At 40.5% G+C, this 17,969-nt stretch overlaps 1 protein-coding gene across 16 annotated transcripts in view; it reads right to left on the reverse strand.

Annotated features, from left to right (window-relative positions):
• The window catches only part of PTPRK (protein tyrosine phosphatase receptor type K), a 674,681-nt gene that overhangs the window by 80,876 nt on the left and 575,836 nt on the right, over positions 1–17,969 (reverse strand). For 7 of the 16 annotated variants that reach the window (XM_073627229.1, XM_073627239.1, XM_073627238.1 and 4 more), the window contains 6 exons: positions 16,706–16,890; positions 16,452–16,539; positions 15,593–15,669; positions 13,806–13,838; positions 1,787–1,823; positions 747–844 (listed from right to left, as the gene is read on the reverse strand). In XM_073627229.1, coding sequence (XP_073483330.1) covers positions 747–844; positions 1,787–1,823; positions 13,806–13,838; positions 15,593–15,669; positions 16,452–16,539; positions 16,706–16,890 — 518 coding nt within the window. Of the gene's footprint in view, positions 1–746; positions 845–1,786; positions 1,824–13,805; positions 13,839–15,353; positions 15,372–15,592; positions 15,670–16,451; positions 16,540–16,705; positions 16,891–17,969 lie in introns of all 16 variants that reach the window. The other 9 variants (XM_073627244.1, XM_073627241.1, XM_073627237.1 and 6 more) reach the window with 2 other exon arrangements.

Below are 17,969 nucleotides of genomic sequence, written 5' to 3' on the forward strand. Positions count from 1 at the left end.
GTTTAGATTATGTATACACCTCAACTCCCAACCCTGCGCAGAAAAAAATATATACCTTGCAATAGGGCTGTGCCCTTACTTCAAGGGTTAATAGCCTGTTTTGTCAAGGGGAAAGAAGAATCTGTTTTACTTACTTGATCCTTTGCTCCCTTGGCAGACCAAACTCCCCCACAATCGGGTGGTCAACTGTTCCTCTGCGTCCTCACGTCTAGAGCAGGGCTATAGACCCTACTCTAGCCTTGATGATGTCAGGACCCTAGACTACAGGGGTGCAGAAATGGTGAGGACCAGTCTAGCTGCAAGGAGGAGCAGAGGCTTGGGTGAATAGGTTTCCTTAATCCTAAAAGGACAGGCAAAGTCCCATTGCAAGGGATAATCTTCTATTTGCACAGAGATCGGTTTAAGGGAAATTCTCCAACAAAGCAAACAATGCAATAGGCTCTAAAACGTATAACAAAGTTTAATTTTGTTTCATGTTAAAAAGCCACGGTACCAATTTACCAATCAATGGTGAGATACACCTATTATACTAATACTAAGCAAATAGCAGGAGAATGGAATGTTTACAGATCTCAAAGGTGACACTATCAAGGTAAGAAAAGATCCTTTGTTTAAACACATCTCAATTAATTTAAATCTTCATGCTTGGCATGTAAAACTACCCAGTAAGGCATACTGATTTTTTTTAAGGGTATCACTGTGCTAATTGAGCTGGCAAGCCTCAACTAAATGAAATGCAGTCTTACCCGTCCAACTTCGACTAGATTTGTAACCATCACAATGCAGGCAGATTGCTCTTGCCAAATCATCCTCCAGAAATCATACACTGTTTCATGAACTGGGCCTAAAAAAACAAGAGATACTAAAGATCAGTAGGTTGAAAGAGACAAAACCATGACCCTCATTCTTAGATTCATCTGTGACAACAGTTTAGAATTGGATCTATTGACAAATGTTTTACAGTGCTGGCAATGTTTATTTATATATCGAAGTGTGCAAATACAAGCGTCCGATAAAACTAACATCACCCCCCCAAACACTACAATTGCTACTACTGCTTTATATTGGGCTTTGAGAAAGAATAAGGCCCCTTTCACACTGGGGGGGGGTTTGCAGGCGCTATTGGGCAAAAAACAGCACCTGTGAACTGACCCGAAACAGCCGCTGCTGTCCCTCCAGTGTGAAAGCCCCGAGGGCTTTCACACTGGAGCGGTGCACTAGCAGGACGGGAAAAAAAGTCCTGCTAGCAGCATCTTCGGACCAGTGAAGGAGCGGTGTATACACTGCTCCTGTCCATTGAAATCAATGGGACAGCGCGGCTATACCGCCGGCAAAGCGCCTTTGCAGAGGCGCTTTGGGGTGGTTTTTAACACTTTCTCGGCCGCTAGTGGGGGTAAAACCGCCCCGCTAGTGGCCGCATACTGACGGTAAACCTCCGCTAACAATAGTGGCGCTTTACCGCCGCCCCTGCCCCAGTGTGAAAGGGGTCTAATAATATTCTTCAGTGCCTTTTCGTGAAACTTCTTGATAGGAATGTTTCCTTCCATGATGAAATGTGATCATGCAAATCCCACAGTTCTAAAATGTTGAATAACTGAATTTTTTAAAGTTTGATTTTAGACCAAAAAAAAGTGTTAAAAGTTCTCATCTAACTTGGGCAGTGCCAATCTCTGTTCAACAGAAAATAGTCTTTATATTTCAATATAGGTTTGCTAATGCAAATGGAATCCTGCCAGGAAGCTTAAATGAAAGCAATTAAAGCAGTGAGCAAAGCAGATTCTTTTACCTTGGGTGGCAATGTAATGGCTTGGCCTCTGATATCCCTGAAACAACAGGCAAATAATTCATTCTCAGCATCATTAGGGTGCATTGAAATTATACAAACTACTAACAATGTCTGGCCATTTACACAAAATGTTTCAGAAAATAGAATTAAAAGAGGAGGTATGAGTGATAATTAGCAATATAGGATGTGTAATTGAATTAAACGGTCAGACTTAAGGAATGTAACCACTCAGACTAAAAAATAATTTTTAAAATGCCAAGCCAGGACTTATACTGTTTAGCCAGAAACAGTGTTTGCTTGTGGCAACGGATACTAAAAAATAGTTTTAAAAATTAAATGCAATAGTATCTCCATGTCACCATAATTATACTAAAAAACTTTTGGTTACACGTGAAGAAAAAAAAAATTCTTGAAAACTTTTTATTTAGGGTCTCTCTCCTTAGAAGAAAAGGACTTAACTAAATGGAAATGAGAGGCTCTCAGTTTCAGATAATAAAATTCCATTTGCAGAAATAAAAGCAACAGGTGCTGCATGCAGGAAGATGTTAAAGTCATTGTGGCAGTCAGCATACAGATTGGGCCAAATGTCGAGGGTAGCCACAAACATCTAGACATCTTTCCAAAAGCAAGCTCATGGACACTTGCAGGCTGTTTATGGTTGGACTTTTGGTGGGTATCTAACAAACATCAAGCATAAAGGGACACCAATGCTGTAAAATAGCTTTCATAGAAACATTGAATCATTGTATCTCATTATTTAAATTATATAATGTCAAGGTTCCTAGCTCCAAGGTTCTTTAAGTGTTTGATTTGATGTGACTAGTATCTTTATCAAATGATGTCACTTTGTACAGAACCTAAAGAGATGTTATATAAATTAATTGTAATACAATTTACAATTCAACATTTTTTTTTCTATGTTTACATTGTATTATGTTAAATGAATTGCAATGGAAACCTGCATATTACTCCTGACATGGAATTCCTTTTTGAGTCCAGTTGAAATCTGGGAGACTTAAATATGTAAGCAGCCTTAAGTCAACTTTATAAGCATTGGTGCCCCTTCAAAAGAACAGCACTAGTAGGAGCACAAAGGAGAAACACATATTTCAGAACTGAAGGCCTCTCTTCAGGGTTATTGCTACTAAACTTCATATTCATAATATTCCTGAAAATAATGAATTTATTAATTTGAATTATTATGGTTTAGTACTCAGAAATTGGTTAAACCCAGGTAATGTTACCATTGTCAGATTGCTTTTTATTATTTACATAACCATTAGCCAAGTATGTAATGCTTACTTAGAAGAACCCACTATAGGACAATTAAGTTTTATCAAAAAAAAAAAATCTCAGAAACAAAAATGAGAGGCAAATCATAACTGAAAAAAACTAATTGTCCAAATTAAAGCAAATACTTAGTAGACAGTAAGTATAAACACTACATCTCCGGGATTTAAAAAATCCTCAGATTTCTTACTATTTATTAATGTTTCACACATGATTGACAATTTAATAGAACTCAATTTGAAAAATGTGTGAATCCTTGGTGAAAGTTGTGTTACTGCTGTGTCCAAACATTTATACACAGACCTCTTATTGAAGCTTTAAAAGTTGTTCAAGTTCGAAAAAACATGTACGTGCTGTTATTGGATGGTGGAAAAGAAAATCTGGCTGTCAAGAAAAATAATCTATGCTGCTTTACTTCCACATGTGAAGGGCCACATTTGGAGAAAACATCTTGTTGCCCTTCACAGTTATGTTGTTTTATTCCCCCCATTTAAAACTGGCTTTAGAAAAAAGGACAGTGGAAATCTGCTTAGTTAACTTAAAGTTTTCTATATCTGCTCTGCATGATATCAAATCTGTGGGCAAAAGTTTTATATATCTGCTATGCATGACACCAAATTGGGCCCAATTTGTCCAATTAATGCACACAGATACAGAAGTCATGGTCAATGGGCAGTTCAATGTTCTGGCACATCTGATGAAACTCTATGGTAGGGATTTGCATCCATAAAACATCTAAGGCAGGCCATAGATGGGAGCAAATTTCTTTCCTGCAACCGTGGGTTGCTCAAAATTTGCTTGATTTCCCCCTATACACAGACAGCGTTGACAGGGGTATCCCACCCATGGAGCCATTGTGTTCTCCTGGTATGGGGGGGGGGGGGGCTGGATAAGCCATCCCCACCAGGAGAACACAGTGATTATTGCTAGCAGGGGAAAAAAAAAAGAAAAAACTGAAAAGCACTGCTTCCTCCATTTTAGTGGACCAGATCAAAGGTAGCCTGATGGACGGAGGAGTCCATTTACATTTGGCCACCCATAGAGCTCAGTTGGGTCTGCCCATGTCCGCTCTACATAAACTGTGCTTCACGTGGAAGAGGTGTATTGGTCTCAACTGTTTATCAGCTCAATATTTATTTATTTATAAGAAATATATTGAAATGAATTTTAGTGCATATAATGTAAGAACATTTCCAAAATTTCTATAAATCATAACAGATGAGTTTGAACATTTAAATATTTTAAGATCTATAATTGTGTGCAACAACAAAACAGTCGCAACTAGGATACCCAACATTTTCCATAGCAACCCTTTAAAAACTTTTACAGCTTCTAAATTTAGAGCTAACTAGAAATATTGACTATAAAATTATTCCTTTAGCTATGATGGGTGCAGTAATACCCAATACTCACTCCCCCAGCTAGATCAAGTACAAATGCTGACAGCTCTGATCTTGAAAGTGCTCAGAGCTGAGGGCTTCCTGGTTCATTGCTTCTAGGGGAGCAGATCAAGAAATGGATGTTTCTAAGCCTGCCATTCTGACAACGCTGATGCATGTCCTGGGCTCCCAGAAAGCACATTGTGCTAGGCGTGCACTTAGGACACACATTGGAGGGTGAAATATCTCTGATATTTAAAAGTGACCAGGCGTCTATAACCAATTGCTGACCAGCGCACGCCGATATATGTCCTAAATTTGAGGACGGATATCGTTGTTATGGCAGCAGCTAGCTGCCATAACCCCAGTATCCTCGTATTTGGCGGGCGGTCAGCTACAAAATAAAAGTGGTTTCTGTGGCGGATTCGCCGTGAGATCACTTTTATCAGTGGCAGGAGAGCCCCCGCCCTCCATGCTCCAGTGCCCTCAGCCGCTTACCGGAGCCGTCGGCAGTGGCAGGAGCGATCCGGCCCTTTCACTGGCTGTCCACTGAGACGAGTGAGGGTAAGATGGCCCCCCCACCTGTCTCCGTGACACTGCAGGGCGGAAGCGACGTCAAAACGTCACTTCCGCCCATAGCTCTTAAAGGGCCATTTTTTTCATGACAATTTTTTTTTTATTATTGCATTTTAGTGTAAATATGAGATCGGAGGTCTTTTTGACCCCAGATCTCATATTTAAGAGGTCCTGTCAGGCTTTTTTTCTGCATTCATTGTAATAGGAATAAAAGTGACATTTAACCACTTAAGGACCGCCTCACGCCGATGTACGTCGGCAAGGCGACACGGGCAGGCAAAATCACGTACATATACGTGATTTGCCTCCCGCGGGTGGGGGGTCCGATCGGACCCCCCCCCCGGTGCCCGAGGCGGTCCTGTTATGTCCCCCAGCGATCGGAGGTGAGGGGGAGGCCATCCGTTCGTGGCCCCCCCCTCGTGATCTCCGCCGGCCAATCAGATCACTTCCTTTGCTGCTGTATGCTAAACAGCAGCAAAGGAAATGATGTCATCTCTCCTCGGCTCGGTATTTTCCGTTGCAGCGTCGAGGAGAGAAGACTTCACTGTGAGTGCACAACACTACACACACAGTAGAACATGCCAGGCACACAAAACACCCCGATCCCCCCCCCCGATCGCCCCCCAATCACCCCCCCCCTCCCTGTCACAAACTGACACCAGCAGTTTTTTTTTTTTTTTTCTGATTACTGCATTGGTGTCAGTTTGTGACAGTTACAGTGTTGGGACAGTTAGTATTAGCCCCCTTTAGGTCTAGGATACCCCCCTAACCCCCCCTAATAAAGTTTTAACCCCTTGATCACCCCCTGTCACCAGTGTCACTAAGCGATCATTTTTCTGATCGCTGTATTAGTGTCGCTGGTGACGCTAGTTAGTGAGGTAAATATTTAGGTTCGCCGTCAGCGTTTTATAGCGACAGGGACCCCCATATACTACCTAATAAATGTTTTAACCCCTTGATTGCCCCCTAGTTAACCCTTTCACCACTGATCACCGTATAACCGTTACGGGTGACGCTGGTTAGTTCGTTTATTTTTTATAGTGTCAGGGAACCCGCCGTTTATTACCGAATAAAGGTTTAGCCCCCCGATCGCCCGTCGGTGATATGCGTCGCCCCAGGCAGCGTCAGATTAGCGCCAGTACCGCTAACACCCACGCACGCGGCATACGCCTCCCTTAGTGGTATAGTATCTGAACGGATCAATGTCTGATCCGATCAGATCTATACTAGCGTCCCCAGCAGTTTAGGGTTCCCAAAAACGCAGTGTTAGCGGGATCAGCCCAGATACCTGCTAGCACCTGCGTTTTGTCCCTCCGCCCGGCCCAGCCCAAGTGCAGTATCGATCGATCACTGTCACTTACAAGGCACTAAACGCATAACTGCAGCGTTCGCAGAGTCAGGCCTGATCCCTGCGATCGCTAACAGTTTTTTTGGTAGCATTTTGGTGAACTAGCAAGCACCAGCCCCAGGCAGCGTCAGGTTAGCGCCAGTACCGCTAACACCCACACACGCGCCGTACACCTCCCTTAGTGGTATAGTATCTGAACGGATCAATATCTGATCCGATCAGATCTATACTAGCGTCCCCGGCAGATTAGGGTTCCCAAAAACGCAGTGTTAGCGGGATCAGCCCAGATACCTGCTAGCACCTGCGTTTTGCCCCTCCGCCCGGCCCAGCCCAGCCCACCCAAGTGCAGTATCGATCGATCACTGTCACTTACAAAACACTAAACACATAACTGCAGCGTTCGCAGAGTCAGGCCTGATCCCTGCGATCGCTAACAGTTTTTTGGAAGCTTTTTATTGAACTGGCAAGCACCAGCGGCCTAGTACACCCCGGTCGTAGTCAAACCAGCACTGCAGTAACACTTGGTGACGTGGCGAGTCCCATAAGTGCAGTTCAAGCTGGTGAGGTGGCAAGCACAAGTAGTGTCCCGCTGCCACCAAAAAGACAAACACAGGCCCGTCGTGCCAATAGTGCCCTTCCTGCTGCATTCGCCAATCCTAATTGGGAACCCACCGCTTCTGCAGCGCCCGTACTTCCCCCATTCACATCCCCAACCAAATGCAGTCGGCTGCATGAGAGGCATTTTTATGTCCTCCCGAGTACCCCTACCCAACAAACCCCCCCAAAAAAGATGTTGTGTCTGCAGCAAGCGCGGATATAGGCGTGACACCCCCTATTATTGTCCCTCCTGTCCTGACAATCCTGGTCTTTGCATTGGTGAATGTTTTGAATGCTACCATTCACTAGTTGAGTATTAGCATAGGGTACAGCATTGCACAGACTATACACACTTTCACAGGGTCTCCCAAGATGCCATCGCATTTTGAGAGACCCGAACCTGGAACCGTTTACAGTTATAAAAGTTAGTTACAAAAAAAAGTGTAAACAAAAAAAAAAAAACACATACAAAAATATAAAATAAAAAAAAAAATAGTTGTCGTTTTTTTGTTCTCTCTCTCTCTATTCTCTCTGTCACTATACCTCTCAGCAAATAGCTTGGGGTGTCTACTTTCCAAAATGGGGTCATTGGGGGGGGGTTTGTGCCACCTGGGCATTCCATGGCCTCCGAAACTGTGATAGGCAGTGAAGAGTGAAATCAAAAATTTACACCCTTAGAAATCCTGAAGGCGGTGATTGGTTTTCGGGGTCCCGTACGCGGCTAGGCTCTAGGCTCCCAAAAAGTCCCACACATGTGGTATCCCCATACTCAGGAGAAGCAGCTGAATGTATTTTGGGGTGCAATTTCACATAGGCCCATGGCCTGTGTGAGCAATATATCATTTAGTGACAACTTTTTGTAAATATTTTTTTTTTTTTGTCATTATTCAATCACTTGGGACAAAAAAAATAAATATTCAATGGGTTCAACATGCCTCTCAGCAATTTCCTTGGGGTGTCTACTTTCCAAAATGGGGTCATTTGGGGGGGTTTTGTACTGCCCTGCCATTTTAGCACCTCAAGAAATGACATAGGCAGTCATAAACTAAAAGCTGTGTAAATTCCAGAAAATGTACCCTAGTTTGTAGACGCTATAACTTTTGCGCAAACCAATAAATATACGCTTATTGACATTTTTTTTACCAAAGACCTGTGGCCGAATACATTTTGGCCTAAATGTATGACTAAAATTGAGTTTATTGGATTTTTTTTATAACAAAAAGTAGAAAATATCATTTTTTTTCAAAATTTTCGGTCTTTTTCCGTTTATAGCGCAAAAAATAAAAACCGCAGAGGTGATCAAATACCATTAAAAGAAAGCTCTATTTGTGGGAAGAAAAGGACGCAAATTTCGTTTGGGTACAGCATTGCATGACCGCGCAATTAGCAGTTAAAACGACGCAGTGCCAAATTGGAAAAAGACCTCTGGTCCTTAGGCAACATAATGGTCCGGGGCTCAAGTGGTTAAAGAAAAAGAAAAAAAAAAAAGGTAAAATAAATAAGAGATTTTTTTTTTTTAAACGCGCCCGTCCCAACGAGCTCGCGTGCAGAAGCAAACGCATACGTGAGTAGCGCCTGTACATGAAAACAGTGTTCAAACCACACGTGAGGTATCGGCGTGATCGGTAGAGTGAGAGCAAAAATTCTAGCACTAGACCTCTTCTGTAACTCAAAACATGCAACCTGTAGAATTTTTTAAACGTCGCCTATGGAGATTTTTAAGGGTAAAAGTTTGTCGCCATTCCACGAGAGGGCACAACTTTGAAGCGTGACATGTTCGGTATCAATTTATGCGGCGCAACATTATCTTCCACAATATAAAAACAATTGGGCTAACTTTACTGCGGTCTTATTTTTTATTCAAAAAAGTTTTTCCAAAAAAAAGTGCGCTTGGTATAACCGTTGCGCAAATACGGTGTGACAGAAAGTATTGCAACAACCGCCATTTTATTCTCTAGGCTGTTAGAAAAAAAAGGTATAATGTTTGGGGGTTCTAAGTAATTTTCTAGCAAAAAAAAAAAAACTGTTTTTAACTTGTAAACAACAAATCTCAAAGAGGCTCGGTCCTTAAGTGGATAGAGTGAATCATTTCTATAAGAATGGCCATAGCTAACTGAACAAAAAGCCAAACGTGCAGTTGCTAATGCAACAGCAAATTTGTTTACATCCCATTACTGCTGTACTGTAATACTTATGGAAGCAGTAAAAAAAGGTTTAAAACATACATTTTTCACATGTTCCTGTGTGATAAACATAGGTTTAAATCATAAAGATTACAGGTTTCAGGAGTAATTGTTGACACCCGTTTCTTATCAGTCTATATGTCGACCATATTCTGCCACTGATCGAGACATATATAAAAAAGAAGAAAATAAACTTGAAAACACCTGCACAGATGGACAAATGTTTAAATAAAGGTATCTATGCACATCTACAGTTTAGGGCACCCAACTTGCACCAGAAATAAGATTTAAACAAGAACTCCAGGAAAAAGGTTTCTTTTTCCCCACACAGTGGGGCTGTGCCCGCACTGCATGGGTTAACTGTTTGATTTTGCCTAGGGTTGAGGGGAGCAGAGAAATACTTGCCTAATCTGCTGATCCTCTGAGCGCAAGACCGTTCCTGCCTTCCGCACACTAGCAGACTTCTGCATGGCCGTTTCTGACATCATCATGCCCCATAGACTGGCTCTGGATGTGAGGATGGCAGGAACAGTCCATCGCTGGACGTAGGGGAGCGCTGTTTTCTGAAGGATCAGGTAAGTATAGCCTTTTTGTGCACCCCCGGACAAAACAAGCATTTAAACCATGCAATGCGAGCACAGCCCCACTGCATTGGAAGACTTTTTTTCATGGGGTTTTGTTTTAAAAGGGATCCTGAAACCTGGCTGTTCTTCCAATAAGATTACATGTGCATTTATCAAACTTTTGGTATGCTATTTACCTCAAAAAACCTCCCTTGCGAAAAAAAAATCATAAGGCCTGAGACTACTGCTGGGCACAGCCATCCCGGATGTGATCTCCTCAGCCACAGTAGACTCAGAGCTGTCACTGAGGTGACACTCTATAGTATTCTCTTTCATTCCTCTCCTAGCTGCTACATAAAATGTTATGTAGGGTGCTAAGGATAGGGGCAGCATCGATATCACAGCACAATGTGTAATTAGACAAATGAGAAGGAGAGAGGGCTCTGATGTGCAAGGAGAGCGGGAGACTTGGACTGACTCTTCTGAAGTAGACAATTTTGCTAGCAAGTTTGGAGGGACATGGCAAATCACTTTTTTATGGAAAGGAGAAGCACTGCAAGTAAGCATTTACTTGATTATATGTGCTTTTACCTGCCCTGCGGTTTTTAAAAACATGTAACTGGTTCTTTTAAAAGTAAACCTACCATGAGAGAATTATGGGGTTTCAATATTGTCTAATCAGCCTTTTTCAACCAGGGTGCCCTCTGGGTCCTTCAGGGGTGCCTTGGCAAAATGCATAAAAATTGCCATAAACTGCCCAAAAATTGTCAGCAAGTGGATCAAGCTTGCCTTTTTGTTACACAAAGTCTCCGGTTTTTATTTAGCAGCATTACAACCCTGGGCACTGTGCAGATCAGCCAATGACATCATCATTTGACAAGGATGATGTTGAGTGCCTGCACAGCCTCCTTGTTTACCCCTTGCCTGCCTCTCTCTGTCTGCACTGTGGTCACATTAGCAGGGAGAGGGTGTGAAACTCAGGGAGTACTAGTTTGCAAAAGGTGGAGGAATAAATTCTTTCTATTGTTGAGTGTCCTGTGGAGCAGTGTGGATGCTGCTGCGATATGTAAAACTATTAGTTTAGCTTTTTACATTTAGAATGGGGTGCTTCAGGATTGCACATCATTTTTAAGGTTGCCTTGACTGAAAAAAGGTTGAGAAACATTGGTTTAAATGACTAACCCAGACTAAGTATGCATATCAGGAAGGGTCTATTTATAAAAATTGGCAAACAACAGAAATAAATTTCAATGTCCCTATTTTACAAAAGTTGTCATAAAAGGTGGTGGTATTGAAGAGAAGTTAACATGATAAAAAGTATCCAAACTGAAAAAAAAAAAAAAAAAAAGGAAAAAAGGGAAATATATTACACACACACACACACACACATATATATATATATATATATATATATATATATATATTTACATACCCTGGCAGAATTTTATGACTTCTTGGCCATTTATCAGAGAATATGAAAGATAACACAAAAACCTTTTTACTCATGATTAGTGTTTGGCTGAAACCATTTATTATCAATCAACTGTTTACTCTTTTTGAATCATGATGGCAACAGAAACTACCCAAATGACCCTGATCAAAAGTTTACATACCCCGGTGATTTTGGCCTGATAACATGCACACAAATTGACACAAAGAGGTTTGAATGGCTATTAAAGGTAACCATCCTCACCTGTAATCTGTTTGCTTGTAATTAGTTTGTGTGTGTGTGTCTGTGTAAAAGGTCAATGAGTTTCTGGACTCCTTGCAGACCCTTGCATCTTTCATCCAGTGCTGCAGTGACATTTCTGGATTCTGAGTCATGGGGAAAGCAAAATAATTGTCAAAGGATCTGCAGGAAAAGGTAGTTGATATGTATAAACCAGGAAAGGGATATAAAAAGATATTCAAGGAATTGAAAATGCCAATAAGCAGTGTTCAAACTCTAAGAAGTGGAAAATGAGGGGTCTTGTTGAAACCAAACCACTGTTAGGTAGACCGACTAATATTTCAGCCATAACTGGCAGGAAAATTGTTTGGGATGACAAGAAAAACCAACAAATAACTTAAAGCGGGGGTCCACCCACACCGCCAAAAAAAAAAAATATTAAAAGCCAGCAGCTACAAATACTGCAGCTGCTGACTTTTAATACATGGCCACTTACCTGTTCCAGGGTCCAGCGATGTCGGCAGGGGACGCCGAGAACCCGCTCGGTTCTCGGCAGCTGCCGCTGCCATCCTAGGTGAGGGAATCAGGAAGTGAAGCGTTGCGGCTTCACTTCCCGGTTCCCTACTGCGCATTCGCGAGTCGCGCTGCGCGTCCCAAGTGGTCCCCGCTCTCTCCTGGGAGCTGTGTGTTCCCAGCAGACAGCGCGGTGGGGACGGGAAGTGGTGTAGACTCCCATGGGAGTCTATGCCGGAAGTGGGTAGAAATACCTGTCTTAGACAGGTATCTGCACCCCCCCCCCCTGAAAGTTGCCAAATGTAACACCGGAGGGGGGGAGGGTTCCGAAAAGCGGAAGTTCCATTTTTGTGTGGAACTCCGCTTTAAGGTTTAATACAGACTCTCTGAAAATGTGGTGTGGCTTTTACAAGATGCATAATAAGGAGGCACTTGAAGAAAGATGGGCTGCATGGTCAAGTCGCTAGAAAAAAGCCATTACTACGCAAATGCCAAAGTATCCCACTTATAATATGCCAAACAGCACAGAGACATGCCTCAAACCTTCTGGCACAGTCATTTGGAGTGATGAGACCAAAATTTAGCTTTTTGGCCACAACCATAAACGCTACATTGGGAGAGGAGTCAACAAGGCCTATGATGAAAGGTACGGAGGTGGATCGCTGATGTTTTGGGGACGTGTGAGCTACAGAGGCACAGGAAATTTGGTCAATCTAATTGGCAAGATAAATGCAGTAATTAACAAAAAATACTGGAGGAACATTTGCATTCATCAGCCAGGAAGCTGTGCATGGGACGTACTTGGACATTCCAACATGACAATGTTCCAAAACACAAGGTCAAGTCGACTTGTCATTGGCTACAGCAGAATAAAGTGAAGGTTCTGGAGTGGCCATCTCAGTCTCTTGAACTCAATATCATTGAGCCACTCTGGGGAGATCTCAAAACGTACAGTTCATGCAAGACAGCCCAAGAATTTAAAGGAACTGGAGGCTTTTTGCCAAGAAGAATGGGTAGCTTTACCACCTGAGAAGATAAAGAGCCTCATCCACAAATACCACAAAAGACTTAAAGCTGTCACTGATGTTAAAGGGGGCAATACACGCTATTAAGAACTGGGGTATGTAAACTTTTGATCAGGGTCATTAGGGTAGTTTCTGTTGCCATTATGATTTAAAAAGAGTAAACACAGTTGATTGATAATAAATAGCTTCAGCCAAACACTAACCATGAGTGAAAGAAATGTTTTTGTGTTATCATACATCTTCTCTGAAAAATGGCCAAGAAATCATAAATTCTGCCAGGGTATGTATATATATTGCATTTCTTTTAGGTAATGCACCACTTCTCCCAGAAAACTGTTGCAATTACAAATGTTAAGGCATTCTCATGTCTCATCTTGTTTGTATTGGTACGACATAAAAAAAGAGAATTAACAAAAAGCCAAATCAGACACATTCCACACAAAACTCCAAAAATGGACTGGACAAAATTATTGGCACCTTCTCAAAACTAAGAAATAATTGCATTTCACATTTGTGATGCTCATGTAATTTGTAATTAAGCTCACCTGTATCAATTAATAGGTGCTGACAATATAGAAATCACACCGGCAACCAGTTAAAATGGTAAAAAATGCACTCAACCTGTTGTGTGTCACTGTGTGCCACACGGAGCATGGAGGACAGAAAGAGCAGCAAGAATTGTCTGCGGATTTGAGAACAAAAAATTGCGGAAAAGCATGGACAATCTTAAGGTTACAAGTTCACCTCCAGTGATCTTAATGTTCCTGTGTCCAATGTGAGCAACATTGTCAAGACGTTTACAGCCCATGGCACTGTAGCTAATCTCTCTGGACATGGATGAAAGAGAAAAATTGATCAGAGTTTACCAAAACTTACCTGAGGATGCCAAAACTCTTTCGGGTGAATATGCTGTGGACAGACGAAACAAAATTACAGCTTTTTGGTAAAGCCCATCATTCTACTGTTTTCAGAAAAAGAAATGAGGCCTTTAAAGAAGAGAATACAGTCCCTGCAGTCAAACATGGTGGAGGTTCACTGATGTTTTTGGGTTGCTTTGCTGCTTTATGCACTGGATGTCTTGACCATGTGCATGGCATTATGAAATCTGAATACTACCAAAAAATTTTGGGGTGCAATGTAGGACCCAGTGTCAAAGTTGGGTCCCCGTCAGAGGCCATGGGTCTTACAGCAGGACAATGACCCAAAGCACACATCAAAAAGCACCCAGAAATGGTTTAAGACAAAGCATTGGTGAGTACTGAACTAGCCAGCAAGGAGTCCAGATCTAAACCCATAGAGCGCCTCTGGAGAGATCTCAAAACCGCAGTTGGGAAAAGGAACCCTTCCAATCTGAGACCTGGAGCAGCTGGCGAAAGAAGAGTGGTCCAAAATTCCAGTAGAGAGGTGTAAGAAACTCCTTGGTTACAGAAAGCAACTGAGTTCTGTTATTTTTGTTCCAAGGGGTGTGCTATCAAATATTAAATTGAGGGTGCCAATAATTTTGTCCAGTCTATTTTTTGAGTTTTGCGTGGAATGTGTCAGATTTGGCTTTTTGTTTCTCCACTTTTCTGTGTCATACCAATACAAACAAAATAAACAAACATGAGAATGCCTAAACATTTGTAATTGCAACAAGAGGTGCATTATCTGACAGAAATGCAGGGGTGCCAATATTTTTGGCCATGACTGTATATATAAAAATAAAAACACCTTTCCTTTTCCCAGCACCCTAGAAATAATAAGTTACATTAGGTTTAAGGTGTATAGACCAGTTTTATACATGAATTAATCTGCCTGATATTATCTTTCTGGTCTAAAGAAATTGAAAATGAGCCTTTTTAACTTTTACATTTAAGACTTAAAAAAAGAAATAAATAACAGCAGAAGGTGTGGCAATTCTACTGAATCTACACTGAGGTTATGCTGTGTGGCTAGTTAGATGTAAACAGTACTGACTTGAGTTTATTTATACATGGGACAGTGAATGTTTTATTTCACATACTTTTACCGAATTTTAAAAAACTTTAAATTTAAAGAAACGCACTTGAACAATCTAAAAAACTACAACATATTCTTAAGCAAAAAAAAAAAAAAGTATGATGCAGCCAGACAATCAACATCAGAACGAAATATGAGGAAGGGATGTTTACCATTGGGAGAAATAGAAAGCATTTCAGGGACTTTAAAAAACAAATTGGACTAGTGCCAGGTTAGTGTATTGTGGCTATAAAATTACTCAAGAAAAAAAAAAAAAAGGTAACAACGACAGAATGAAAAGAAGAAAAAAATTAACAAATTAATCAGGTGGAGCATGCACAGATGTCAGGTAAATAAGCATTAGTAGGAATTACAAAGTAATTGGGAACAATGTCTATATTAAATGTTTATTGTAGGGTTCTGTTATTCACATATAGCGGTACTTACATCCCTGTACAGCCAAATCTACAGGCCAAACCAAAGTCAGGTGTGAAAGAAAGCACAATAATGTCAGTGAGTACTGAGACTTAGAACAAGCAAAGTGTACAGTTTCTCTTCTTTTAAACACTTGCAGTCAACTTCATAGGCATGACATGCGGGGGAAAAAGAAACATACATGTATATATACAACAAGCTGAGAGCTAAAGGCATGCAGGTTGATAGCAGGGGATGTGCAGCTCACTTACATCAATGTAATTTGCATTTATGTAGTCAGACGATGGGTCATCTTCCACTGGCTGAAGGATGACTCTTGAGTGGTCATCTGGTCAGGAGAAGAAAACAATGAATGTAACACGTATGCAGCCCTTTGCTCTATGGACAGGACTGTTACCTTGAGACAATTTGAACACCACTTCTTGGAGGAAAATAAAAAGAAGTTATGCTTCATCTAGCAACCAGATTAAATCTGCTCAGTAAATAATTCAAGCATTTTTTTTTTGCTTTTGAAATACTTATTTTACTCTGGAATGATGCCTGCAACCATGACTATTAGACCACATGGCAAGTGATACGCCAGTTTGGAAGAAAAAAATACAACATAAGTTGCCCATCATTAGAAAAGTTAAAAAATAAGCTTATGCTGAAATACCCACATTTTGTCCATGTCTTGTTTTTCAAATCACTTCTTGTGAGTCTAGACTGTATATTTAAGTTCAAAAATAAGTTTAATAAGGGGAAAGGGGAGGACAGCGGTTTGGAGGACAGGATTTTTTTTTTTTTAGCTGGAGATTTGCCTTAACAAATGTGGCCAGAAAAATGTACGTTGAAGCACGAATGGTTCATTAAAAACAATTTTAAGATTATCTTCTTAAAAATCTTCCTTCCATCTAAAATATGTTGCTCAGAAAAAGTATGCCAAATCTGTAGCTGAAGTTTTATGCACAGTTTTCTTATACCATCTTAAAAAAATAGATATAGATAGCAGGAAAAAGACAATTGATGTAAGTGGGTCTGACTTGGAGTAATAAATATCTAGACTAAATAACTGAAGCTGGAGGAATCTTCAGAAGAACGGAATTCATTTCAATGATAAACACAACTTACAGGCAATGATGTTTCCATATCTGTTCTTTGTTCGGTTCTGGTCTTTCTTAGCAACATCCCATGAAGCAGACTGGCCCTCAAAGAAACTCTGTAAATATTAAAATATACAATTCATCATCATAAATACAGTACAAGTCTTGGTGTAAAGAGAGATGGTGGAACAAGCCTACTTTAGGTCAGCCAGTAAAATGAGAACGCTATCTTTTTTATTTCATGAGGTCTAAACTTTGCTTTAGTAGATTTCAGCATTTTACCTCATATTCCTCTTTGAATCCATAGCTGTCAGATGTTTTCATAAGATTTATATGTTGTAATAAGTCAGCAACCCTTATGGCTGGATGCAGCTGTCCAGTTTGGTATGGAGATTCTGTTCCCTCACACAGGTAACGAGGAACATCTAGAAGACGGCTGGATTCGGCTGTTGCCGTGTGGTTTTCATCTTTAAAGAAATAAAAACATTTTTAGCTGCAGGGTACTAATAAAAAAGGTTGCTTTTAACTTTATGTATGGGGCTAACAAAGAGCAACTGAATTCTCTATATTTATGTAGTATATACAGTAATACAAACATGCCGTTTAATAACCCCTATGCTAGCAACACATTGGGGAGATGGACCACTGCTCTCACACGAGTAGTGGCCTGACACTACCCGTGAACATTGCTAAGATCTACAGGGCTACTCATACAGGAAGAGTGCAAATTGGGACAGTGTGCAGGGGGGCATGTCTGCCACTTGAGACTTGGGCTGCCACTTGTGTGTGAGCAGCAGTTCGACTCTCCACCATGCTTCCAGTAGTGGTTATTTCAGCCCTTGCTGCAACAACCAGAACGTAAAAAAAAAAAAAAAAAAAAAAAAAGACCTAAAAAGCAGCATGTTTACTACTGTATTTGCGGGCCTCACTGCAAATATATAGAGGGTTCAATCAGGGTTTAATGTAAAAAAACAAAAAACAAAATACTACCAATGTGTTTTTAATGATATATATATATATATATATATATATATATATATATATATATATATATATATATATATATATATATATATATATATATATATACATACACACACACATGGTTATTCTTTCTCAGTAGTGGCTGAAAGGATTGAGCTTTGTTGTAATCAGTTTTCTATAGATATGTTCATACTGACTGGAAGCAATAGATAGATTATTTTTAGCTGGTTTAACCAACTGCTAACAAGGACTAAACCGGTCCAATATACAGATAGTCATCAGCGGGAGAATGTATAAATAGCAGAAATGCAATTTTGCCATTCATGTGCCAAAATATTTCTGGGTAAATGATAATTGACATTTTTATTTTCCAGAAAATAACTATAATCTCCCTCTAAAAAGTAAGAGTAGCATATAAACAAGCATATTTCCATTTCTTTTATTACAAGTGAGAATGAAAAGACACAATCTTTACTAATTATGATCTTTTAGTGAAAAACCTGCACAGTAAAAAAGGTAGATTAGACTTTAGGATAAGAAATAAAACTAAGCACAATACAGT

Source organism: Aquarana catesbeiana, linkage group LG04 (assembly GCF_042186555.1).
Source record: "Aquarana catesbeiana isolate 2022-GZ linkage group LG04, ASM4218655v1, whole genome shotgun sequence".
Taxonomy (NCBI): Eukaryota; Metazoa; Chordata; class Amphibia; order Anura; family Ranidae; genus Aquarana; species Aquarana catesbeiana.